The sequence below is a fragment of the Colletes gigas genome, unplaced genomic scaffold (genome assembly GCF_013123115.1).
Source record: "Colletes gigas isolate AHSC1104 unplaced genomic scaffold, ASM1312311v1 Colletes_gigas_Sc00007, whole genome shotgun sequence".
Lineage (NCBI taxonomy): Eukaryota > Metazoa > Arthropoda > Insecta > Hymenoptera > Colletidae > Colletes > Colletes gigas.
In genome coordinates this window covers 1,756,202-1,768,033 of record NW_025106636.1, presented here as the reverse complement: position 1 = coordinate 1,768,033, position 11,832 = coordinate 1,756,202, and the positions used below count along the sequence as shown (strand labels likewise).

General features: G+C 34.6%; 3 protein-coding genes across 5 annotated transcripts; 1 reads left to right on the top strand and 2 right to left on the bottom strand.

The window, feature by feature from the left end:
- Positions 1-60: 60 nt before the first annotated feature.
- On the top strand, positions 61-3,972 carry LOC122396360 (transmembrane protein 230). Of its 3 annotated transcripts, none has more exons than XM_043394681.1 (4): positions 61-256; positions 3,160-3,272; positions 3,371-3,493; positions 3,592-3,972. In XM_043394681.1, the coding sequence occupies exons 2-4, from the start codon at positions 3,180-3,182 to the stop codon at positions 3,727-3,729; spliced, it is 354 nt and encodes a 117-aa protein (XP_043250616.1). In that variant the 5' UTR covers positions 61-256; positions 3,160-3,179; the 3' UTR covers positions 3,730-3,972. The 3 variants fall into 3 exon arrangements, with proteins under 3 accessions (XP_043250616.1, XP_043250614.1, XP_043250615.1); XM_043394679.1 differs by lacking the exon at positions 61-256 and adding an exon at positions 2,684-2,789; XM_043394680.1 differs by lacking the exon at positions 61-256 and adding an exon at positions 2,758-2,895.
- Positions 3,973-4,618: 646 nt separating this feature from the next.
- On the bottom strand, positions 4,619-7,139 carry LOC122396358. The gene is made up of 7 exons (XM_043394675.1): positions 6,578-7,139; positions 6,243-6,476; positions 5,699-5,935; positions 5,449-5,631; positions 5,159-5,376; positions 4,941-5,096; positions 4,619-4,842 (listed from the first exon to the last, which is right to left on the bottom strand). The coding sequence occupies exons 1-7, from the start codon at positions 7,128-7,130 to the stop codon at positions 4,636-4,638; spliced, it is 1,788 nt and encodes a 595-aa protein (XP_043250610.1). The 5' UTR covers positions 7,131-7,139; the 3' UTR covers positions 4,619-4,635.
- LOC122396549 lies at positions 7,139-10,473 on the bottom strand. The gene is made up of 5 exons (XM_043395072.1): positions 9,171-10,473; positions 8,138-9,053; positions 7,440-7,974; positions 7,207-7,325; positions 7,139-7,160 (listed from the first exon to the last, which is right to left on the bottom strand). The coding sequence occupies exons 1-5, from the start codon at positions 9,670-9,672 to the stop codon at positions 7,139-7,141; spliced, it is 2,094 nt and encodes a 697-aa protein (XP_043251007.1). The 5' UTR covers positions 9,673-10,473.
- Between the last annotated feature and the right edge of the window lie 1,359 nt (positions 10,474-11,832).

Below are 11,832 nucleotides of genomic sequence, written 5' to 3'. Positions count from 1 at the left end.
CGACGCAGAGCACAGCTTCCACCGGCGCCTCTTCATTTTCGCAGATCGATCCGCGGCCGACCGCCGACGAGAAGCGTGACCGATAGTCTCGATGTTAAAGTCGCCTGTGCCAACGGTGTGTGCGAGACACGGCCACGTATAATATGTGGGCAAAGATATAGTGAAGTCGTAGATCGAGTGAACCGCGGTGTAAGAGTGCACACAAGTGGAGAAAATAGGCCAAAAAAGGGAAGAAGAACGATCGACGAGACCGAGGGTACAGTTTCCATCCTTCTTTATTTCTATCGCCCGTCATCGATCACTGTGTTCGATACGCGAGACAACGGTTTTGAATTTAATGCCACTCGAGTTCATCCCGAAAGAGTTCGCTATATCGCTACCATCCATTGTATCCAAAGGATCGAGAAACGATATCCCATTGAGTATCATCGTCGGTAAACCAATGGGTATCGTGGGTAGAAGGAATATAGCGAACTCACCGAAAACACCAAGACGCAGAGAGTGTTTGTGCAAACCCCAGGAACGAATTTTCCACAATGTTTGGCCCACTAGCGTTTTGAGAAACACATTCGTCGACTAGCATCTACAAAGCTATCGCTTTGCATATCGCTATCCCTTTTGTGCCCACAACACGCAATGTCCAACGATATGGAAGGTCAGGCAGAATTGCACGCAAACGATTCCCATCGAATGTCGTGCGTGACCCAACCGTTAACTTTCGTAGACTTCGAGCGAGAATGTTATCGGATTGATAAGAGCTTCCTGGGTTTTGCATCGAAATTCGAAAGGTGACGGGAAAGCAACGGTTCTTGTTCGCTCGGGAAATAATGCTGTGAAACGGAGTTATCTTTTCATCCAAGATCGCGCAATCTTTCCTTTATCGTTAGCGAACCAGAGAAGGGAAACAGAATCGAATTACACTTTAGACACGAGCATAAGTGTGTCGTCGTTGCTTGATACGTGGGCAAGCTGGTTTGGCACAGATATTGGCCCTATTCTGTTTTAAATTCTAAACTCATTTTATTTGAAATTAAACGTTCCGGGCGGTTGAATCATCCCGCGCTGTCTGGTTTGTTCCCTCGTTCCCTCGTTCAGTCAGTGCGCATGCGCCAAAGATGGCGGACGGAGCCCCAGGTGCAACGGGGACACCTCGTTCCACTTTCTCACACTCTGCCAGATCACGCGTACGTGAGCTCGTGGAGTTACGGAAAGTCGACAAAGGCGAACCGACACATGCTCTGTTTCTCGATTCTCCGAAGTTGCCCGAAGTAATTTCGTACCGTCTCGTGGGAGTCGAGAGAGAAAGGCTCACATTTGCCTTCTCAACGACGTACGATTTGGAATTTCGACTGCCCAGGCATTTTTTACTTTTCGACCTATGTAGGCGCACAGTGTCTAAAGCTTATTATTATGGTGCTAAAACGCCCAAGTTTGTCGTGGAATAGTTCGTATCGCCCACGCTAAATGGATTTCTCGACAAGCTTGGGCTTTTTAGGACCAGAGGGCCCGAGGTCGGTAAATAAGCGCCATCTAGCGTTGAAGATAACGAACTATTAAAGCCTTGTATAATGTAAATCTATGGCAATAAATGAAATAATTTCAAAGAATTCTATGTATTTTCATCATTTTTACCTTTCTTTACTTCTCCAAAGCATTCCCATAGTTATAAGATACGTGCCACCTCTTCCCATATCATGTCCTCCTCTTACCTGCTGTCAAAATTAAAAATTACCTTTCAAATTGTTTTCTTTTAAAAATTTCTGCTCGAAAAATTTCTAAGTTCCTCGAAAAGTCCTGAAACAGCTGGAAAGCCCTGAAACAGCTGGAAAGTCCTGAAACTCCTTGGTATTTTGGAAGTCCCGAACCAGCTGGAAAGTCCTGAAACAACTGGAAAGTCCTGAAACAACTGGGAAGTCCTGGAATTTCTTGGAAACCCTGAATTTTTAGTAAAGTTCTGAGTTTCAGGACTTTCGAGGTGTTTTAGAACTTCCTAGTGGGTTCAGGGAAACCAAGGAGTTTCAGGGAGTCTTATAACTAAGGTAATGATTTGGAGAGGAAAAGAAAGGTAAAAAATGATGAGAACACAGAATTTTTTGTAATTATATCATTTATTGCCATAGATTTACATTATACAATGTTTTAATACATATATATCATGGCAGAAGTTGTTAACAAGGGTCAGCAGTGGTCAGCAGGGGCCAGCAGAGGCAGGTAGAAGCCCGCACATGTTGGCAGAGGTTAGCAGAGGCCAGCAGAAGCCAGCAGTAATGGTTACACGTTGCCAGATGTATCAGAAGTGATATCTGAAATGATATACATATGTTCGCTCATATATAGGAATAATAAAAATGAATTTATTTTTTTTCAATAATTCAAATATGATCGGGGGGTCTTAAAACGTGTATTTCGTACGCGTGATCTGGCATAGTTAAGTAGTGCACCCGGTGCTCAATCTGGCATCACTGATTCCATCTCGTATGCATGAGTTTACATGAAATCGGAATCAGTTGTTCAAGAGCGAGAAGGCAAATGAGCCTTCCTCTCTCGACTCCCACGAGACGGTCCGAAATTACTTCGGGCAGCTTCGTAGAATCGAGAAAGAAGACATGTGTTTGTTTGCCTTTGTCGATTCTCCGAAACTCAACGAGCTCACATACATGTGATATGGCATAATGTAGGAAAATGGAACGAGGTGTTCCCGGTGCACCCGAAGCTCCATCTGACATCCTTGACGCATGCATTCCATATTTCAAGATAATAGATATCAACAGATACATAACCTCGAAAGTGTATGTTAGTTTCGACGAAAGTAACGGAGTATAACTAAATTATCTTGTTAAATTGTTATCGATTAGTTGGAACGAATCGATGTTATTATAGAAACCACTCGAAAAAGTTGAGTTGCCAAAGTCATCGTTAGATCAGAATATTTCGACGTTCGGAAAAGTGCAGCGTGTATATATATACTGTAGTAAACCTAAATAATTTCTAGAATCATTCAGTCTAATCAAAATGTTATTTTAAGCAACATTTACAAATGATATAGAGAGTAGAGTTAGACATTGCTCGAACTGTTTCGATCTTTTAATTGTAAGATAATTTTGCGATCCTTAACGTAACGTAACGGCTCCAACGTAAGTGTTCCGACGATTTCTGTAGATTATATCCACAAAGTGAGTATGTCCAGGAGGAAACTTGGCGGCAACAGACAATTTGACAACGTGGATTATACACAGCTTACGGAAACCGACAATGGTTTTGTTGATTCTCAGGTAAAACAATGTTAATTTATTTTCTGAATGTTTTCTTATCATCAGAAAGGAATCAGCTAAACCAGTTACCAATAATCACAAATAATTTCTATCAACAGTTTGTGAATCCACCTGTAAAAATACCATGGAAGGCCATTACATTAGCAGCTCTCCTGTTTGTTGGAGGTACCATCATGCTCATTATGGGTAGCCTGATTGTGAGTGGACACATTGATTCCAAAGTAAGATTAAAAACTCTAATTATATTACTTGTAATAAAAATTCTATATCATATTACTTTGATACAATGTGCGGCTAATAATCATTTATTCTTTTACAGTATTCTGACCGTATGTGGCCAGTTATTAGTTTAGGAATTTTAATGTTCATACCAGGAGCTTACCATATGAGGGTAGCCATTTTAGCATACCAAAAAGTGCCAGGGTATTCTTTCGACGATATACCGGAATTCGATTAATCGCGCATTACTTTTTTTTTTACTAAAACTAGCTAGAAATTCGAACTTTTTACTAGAATCGTAATTATCTAACAATACACTAAATTGTCCATGTCTATTTTTACGGTCACGTACAATTTTCCGAAAATTCAATTATGATATTTGAAAGATGTTTGCCTTGAAGGAGCTCTGTATATTATTTCTGTATATAGTTGAAGCTACAAGTACTTAAAACTATTATTATTAAATGAATTTGTTACAACAGAGGTGCAAAGTATATTTTATTTTATTTATTTGTTTTCGATAAACATTTTATTCTTACGGTTAATACGGCATACAAATTGTTTTTTATACATTCTATTCAAAGCATATAAAGTTTGATAAACTATTTTGCAATATATATCAAAATCATGTGATTTTTGTACCTACAGCGTATACGAATAACGGTCTATATAAATATTGGCGATATAGTAAAGGAAATAGAAATGTAATTTAATTTGAAATAACAAGTTCAAAAAATGATCAGAAATAAATATAGATTCGTATACGTTCGCGAATGCAATTCGTATCATTGTTCGGAATTGTATAGTTTAATAATCCGCATAGTTCTGCTATACAACAAGTTTTCAGTAGATTGCAAAATATTTAACTCGAACACACCAAATAACATTGTACAGTTTCAAATAAATTGTGCATAAAATACAAAATTGCATTTGTCATTAAAATTAAAATAACACAAAATAAGATTTACACTATATTATGTCAATGATTACCTTTGTCATACGAATTAAATATCTTAAAGTCGAGAAGAAAAGAAAAAGTTAATATGTTTTATAAAAAAAAAAGTATATAAATTGAAACGATATGTTTAGATACTATACGATTATCGTAATTTCAGTAGTCCCGATTAAAGTTACATAAAATACATTAGATATAAGTTTTACCCCGTAAATGCCTAAGAATACTAACGCTATTAAACTTCTGCAATTTACTTTTATATTTCCTTACCAACCAAACAGGTGGATCAAACTTTTTGTCTAACAAAGTGCTCATTCGTTTTATACATTCATTAATCTTATTATCGCGTTCTTCGTACATTTCGTCGGAAACAAGTTCCTTTTCCGAAGGCATGATCTGCAAAAGAATTATTAGTTGAAATTGACAAATTCACAATTACCTTGTACAAATATTCGTTTCACGAAAATCCCGATCGTACAGTGAAAGTGACATACCTCGAAATAAAGATACACTGAAATCTGGTTCGGCTTAATACGATCGATCGCATGACCAATATTCGTCGAAAGGTGGTGCATTAAATTCATAATCGCGAGGTACATTTCTTCGCTCGTCCAATCGGATTTTACAATAATGTGTGGTACAGGGTGAAACTGTTCGTAAAAAATAAAATGGTTATTAATAAAAAGAAACGATCACACGTTGGTCAATGTACCTGTAATTTGGAGTATATGCCTAAACCGATTGCACGTTCATACAATTGTTGAGCCAGAATTATATCGACGTGAACTAATGTGGCGATCAGTGCTCGATAGGTTATCGTACTAAGTACAAAATCATATCTGACAATTAGTCTTCCAATATCTATGATCGTCTCGTAATCTTTTCTTAACAAAAACGTTGATACTAATTTATTCGCGGCACGCGTAAGGTCTAAAGGAAGTAAAACATATTTATGTGCTGAAATTTATTATCGCGCTAGCCCCATAGAATGTAGTTTCTTACCTACTGGATAATAATTGCTACTTTGATCTAGAAGTAAAAATTCAAAAATATAAAAAGCATACGAAGCAGATGTATCGCACAATGTATCTAATAAAAGAGCCATTAGCTGTGTTCTCACATAATCGTCCTTCGCACTACTTTGCACCTTCCATTTATCACGATTGGTACACATAATATTATTTTCTAGAAAAATAAATTATTTGAAAACAACCGCAATATGATTGCACAGCTTAAAACAGTATTAACTCACGCTTAATTAAGGTGAAAGCCTGTATAGGTTGTCGGTTTGCTAAATAAATTTCGGCAAACAGTAAAATTGTTGCGGCATCAGGTTTAAAAAAATAAATATTCGATTGTAACATAAGATCAATATTTTTGAGTAATTTATATGCTAGTACCCAACATTCGGTTCTAGCTAAATCGTTCAAAATATGTATCGCAACTTTAAATAATATTTCATAAAATATAGTTGTTGCTCCATTTTTAACTGTAACGTTTAAAAAAAAAAATTTATGTTCAGTGCAATTTCAAATAAACATCGACGTTCCATTATAATATAATTATTTTATTCGCTTAAATTTGAATACAAAGTAATGTGACTGATTGCATTTGCGTGAATTATTAAAAAAGAACAGTATAAAGTTACATAAATGAAAATGCATTTGGCTTAAGGCACTTTTTCTCATGAAAGTTCGGTGGAAAATGTTTCGTTTAAATCTAAAATACGAAACGAGACTTATAAATAAAGCAAAAGATTCTCGATAATTATTATGTTTCAGTAAATTGTGCATTACCTGCATTCAAAAGCAGATTGCTCAATTGGTATTGCGAATATTGTATTTCGTTGCAGAGAATTCGATAACACGCGCGAGTGAAGACAGTCTTCTCCTTTTCTTTCACAGAGTTTAGGATCTCCATAACGTGATCGTAATCGTCGTGCATAAGTCCTTCCTGAAGGCTACGGAGTTTTATGTAAAACTTCCAAAACTTTTCCCTGCTGTGTCTGGAATACGGTTTTGGCAAATCATCTAGAAAGTGTTTAAAATTTTTTACGTAAAGAAATTAATTTAAAAACTATACTCGGTCGGGCAAAGGACGATTTTCGACGTTCCCTTGTTAAGATTCTTACCAATTGAATGTAATTTATAAGGGGACATTTCATTTTCTACATTATTATTATTATTGTCTGGGCTGTTTGTTTTCAAAAAAGTATCCAGACATATATTCGGCGAACTCGTTATATCGTTTGTAGTTGATGCATCAGACTGCGTTAATGCAGTTTCTTTTGACACTTTGTCATCTTCGACTTTTCGTGTATCCTTTAGTGCCCGCAATTTATTATTAATAATTAATAGTAATTGCTGATTGAGCTTAGTATAATCATTAACTTTATTTCTAATATTTTCATGTACATCTTCGATGTACTTTCCCGTAGCTATATATCTTTCTAAAATACTGTCTATAATTTCTGGATTTATATCTTCTATAGTTATCGACGATGATTTTATTATATTCCAATGTTTTCTGTTACGAATATAATATATAACGAGTTCGTCTACTATTTTCAAAATCCAGTTCACAAATTTGGAATCACCGATGCTGACAATTGTTTCTAATTTATTTATAATTGTTATTATAGAAAAATTGTTGTTTAGCAACATTCTAATGGTATCTGTGCCCATTTTGTCAGTCAAAATATTACATTGATATAACTTTTTGCACATTTTCAAAACGTACATGATATCATTCTTCTCGGACAGTAAATATACATAGAATTTAGATAAAAATGTTAGATGGTTATACGATCTCAATTCGTCTATAATTTTGAACAAAAATTGTTCATCTTCCGTATACAGATATAACATAAACGGCAAGAACTATATAATAAATAAAATCATATATTATTACACAATAATTGCATAAAATTAATAGATTTTAAAAAAGCATTCATTTTAATTATTATTTACAAAATTGTATTATTGTATACATACCGCATGACTAAAGCAACAGTTTTCGTTGTTGCATACGCCAAATTTAATTATTTTATAGCAATAGCCGCGAAAAATTGTTGAAATTATATCAAAACGATGTCTTATTTCAGTTTGATCTCGCTGGGTCGTTTGTAAGAATTTCGTCAATAGAAGAGATTTAGCGTTAATGATATTTTGTGTTATATCGAGAGTGTGTCTATTCGTTGTTTTATTTAGCTGGGAATTTTGATTGAATTTTATCAATGGAGTTGAATTATGATATTTTCTCTTGTAGTCTCTACTTTGTATTTCGTAATTTGTATTGTCTACAATGATATTTTGTGTTGTATTTTGTGGTAACTCTAACGATTCTTCATTTTGTTTTGTAGTATTTTGACTGTTCTCCGAACTGTAAGAGTTGTATAACTTATTAAATTCATATGCAGTCCTTTTATAATAATTATCAATTACATTATTGGTCATGGCATACGCTTTTTCAGTATGTAAATAATTATACACCTTGTCCTTGTTAACGGATACAAGTGAATCGTTGTATCTATAAATATTTATAAAAAAATATAACTTCTCAAGTATTGTACTCAACCAAGTACAGTGGTGTCCGGATATATGACCAAGTACGGTCTCGATCGTTGATCATATATCCGGGCACCATTGTAGCTAGAAAACTTATCGATAGTATAAATAAATCAAATATTCACTCTTCCATAAGTGCCGAATCAGCGAACAAAGAAATACAGTCAATGTCTTCATCCTCGTCATCCTCGGTGCGCTTACTACTAGAATTTACTTCGTCTGAAAATAAATGTTCATTTTGTACAGGTGACTTATATGTTACATATGTTGTTTCCGTTAAGTTCCATGTTTTTTTCTGCAGTGAATCACATTCTGGTTTAGAAACGCTTTTAAGAGTTTCTATTTCCTTCTGTTCTATTGAATTTGAAATACCTTGTTCGTTGTTTAACTTTTTTTCCGCAATACGGGGTGGTATATTTTCATTATTTTTGGTCTGTGTAATCTTATTAACGGCTACGTTCGTCAATTGAGATATTGCTCTATCTGCATTTGTCTCTATAACATTATTATTAATGCTACCGATCTCAATTGCGCTAATGCTAGGCTTAATTCTAGAATCTGTAAGCCAGCTATTTACTCTTTGTATAGCCTCGTTACTAACGATCTCGTTATTTTCTGTGTGTGTTTTTTTTAGTAAAGTTGCAGTTTCTAGCGATTGTTGCATTATATCATGCGTCACATTATGTACATCGATCTTTTCCTTTTCTCTTATTAATTTCTGTGTACCTGGCAAAGTATGCTCTTGTTCTTCATTTTCAAAATTAAAGTGATTAAATACAATATTTTCTTCATCTACAAAATTGCCACTACGATGAACCATACTGTGAATACAGTTCTGGTTCAGATCTCTTTCTTTCTCATCGATCCTAGTTGTATCAATATCTTCAAAGATCTGGGACTGCTGGGAAATCTTCTGCCTTTTGTTAAAATTATGTCCATTATTCCTTTTTCCTTTCCTCTTCAGAATCTTTGTTGTACATGCTTCAAACTGGCTAGGAACATTTATTATGTTTGAATTTTTATTGTCTCCTACAATTGCCGCTGCAAAAATAATTGAAATATTAAATACATAGATATACCACTACCAAGTACCATATAATAATTCTAAACTCTATGCTAAAGATAGTTATAATGAAAAGAAGATAATACTTTACTTACTTTTGCCAAAGGTAGATTCATAATCACTTTTATTCACACACAACACAGAATTATCTTTTATGGGTAAGGTACAACCATTTATACCTTTCTTTAAACTATAATTACATTTAGGAGCAGTTCTAACTTTACCTAATTTTTCAGTGCTTCTACCTATTGTAGCCAATCTAGTTTCATTTATTGACAATCTTGTTAATACAACTTTTGCATTATATAATAATAAATCAGGTCTGTTCAACTGCCCATCCGATAAAGAATCTTTTGCAAGATTCTTTGCGTCAATTTTTTGTTCAGAATATTTGCTAGTTTGACCATTGTTATCTTTTATAACATTTTCTGGTAATCTTTGCAAAAGAACAATGGGTCTGGAACCCAAAATATTTTTATACTTGTCTTGTATTGCATTTGCAACACCGCAGGTATTTTGCCAAAATTTTGGTCGCAGTTTCTTTCTATTTAACCAATATTCCTCTTCGGAAGAATAACTCTGTCCTGATTCTCCCATTTTTCTTAGAATATTACAAATTAGATAATACTATGACAAGATTGTACAACTTATAAAATTCTGTATTACAATAATCGTAATTGTCTGCTGTCACGAATGAAAATAAACATCAAAATGTGATTATAAAAAGTAAAAAACGTTCGTAAATAAAATGACGAATTAGATCTCTGATATCACACATTAAATCAATTTCAATTGCAAACAATGCAATTACATTCCTGGAAATTAAATTTATTTACTCGTTTGTTCGTTTTGTTATAGATTAAATTGTTACAGCTACAAATTACGTACATAACGAAACTTAAACTATTTTCACAACAATCGAAAACTTGTTCTGTCTCCAATAAATCAACGCTTAATTCTTAAACGGTTTTACTTACTGTAGCACGTGCTGATAAAACGATGAATGTAAGTATACATAAATGGTGCTATTATTCTTACCAGCTTCTGTTTCTTCTCGCCAACAGTCCGATCTTCTTTAATCTGTTCCGTTAATCGAAGGAAGAGGAAACATTCAACACTATACAATATTTGATCTTCGTTAAAAGACACTTTGTACGTTTGCCGCGAAAAATTCAAGTACTACTAAATAACAACGGGAATCCCAAGCGTTCATATATCGATATATCGATACTAGTAGCGTTGGAAATTTTATGGTTTCTTTTTCGTAAATAGTTTCAAGCGTTTTTCTCGAATGATTTTTACAAGATACACAAAATTTGGATACAAATAATATTGTTGTTTATATTGATCGCGTATGCGTTGGACTGTTCACGCTATGAAGTCGAGGACCATAATGAATTGAAGCTGACCGTACAGCTTAGTGTTGACTCTACCTGTGACAGAGGTTCTCTGTCTCGATCTCGATGCCTCTTGAGAATTTGTTCAAAATTCATCAAATTAGTAGTAAAAAATACAGTGTAATAAATTGACTAGATAGAAACATAATTACGTTTGCAATTAATTGTTACAGTCCGATTGAGAACAATGAGAACAATTAACGACTAGCCTTGACTTGTATTCGTCAGACAAGGAAAAAGCATAGGGTAATCGTGAGCGTTAAAAAAAGGAGGGAACATTACTACGTAGGTAAAACTGCTTGGGAAAGAATGCCCATAAAACATACATATAAATAATGTTTGGTGCATCAAATCAAACGTCTAATATCTATTGTATATACATACACATTAATAATTTTTAGACAGGACATCGATAATAATATTTTTCGATCGCGTATGTACATGCATACATACTGTATTTCTTTCTTTGTTTCTTTGTAGGTCGGAAAGTAAAGAGGTCACATAAACATAGCTTCGGAAATCTACCGAGACGGTATAACACGTTTTGTTTATATCGAAATTTTTCATGAATAGCCGCCACACATAGAATGACGAGCATCTGTCGATATTTTTTTTCTGTTCAAAGTAAATAATGTAGCAGTGCATGCTATACGGACATTAACGCGTATATCGTAGCAAGTCATATTGTGACTAAACGTATTAAAACAATGTAACAAGACGGCTTATTCTAATATCAAATGGATAGTAGAATTTCTCTCCGGAAACAAAGACTAGTTTCCATAGTTTCCTAACCGCCCAAAAATTTTAATTAGTGAATAAAACTTAAGCACTCTAAGTTAAAGTTCAATTTCCCTATTGCTAATAATTTAGAACGTGTAAGAAATAACAGACTCGTTGGATCCTATGGTGAAACATTCGCGATTAAGAATCACTGCCTCAAAGTTACGAGGACAGTGAACAGTGCAGTACTCGAATAACGTAAACACACGACCCCACACTTTGGCAGTGAAACAAAACAATTCTAAGAAATGGGCCTGCAAAGTGACGGGAAGATCGTCGGTCGAGAGTTAAAAAAACAAATGTGTGTTCCTAGAGTGGATGCATGTATGGGTGTGAGCAAGGGAAAAGGAAAATGGTGTGTGTACCGAGGGAGGAAGTGCGAAGAACATAGTCAGCCGAGGACAATCGTAAAGTTCGAGAAAAATACTGTAAATCCTCAGGTGTCTCGACTTTATTTTACGCGTATTTTTATTTCTTCTACAAGGACGAATTTAGATACAAAACTTAAAATCTTCGACAAAATTAAAAACTTTCAAATCATTCCGGAAAAATTATTCTCGGCTACGGGGGTCAATTACGA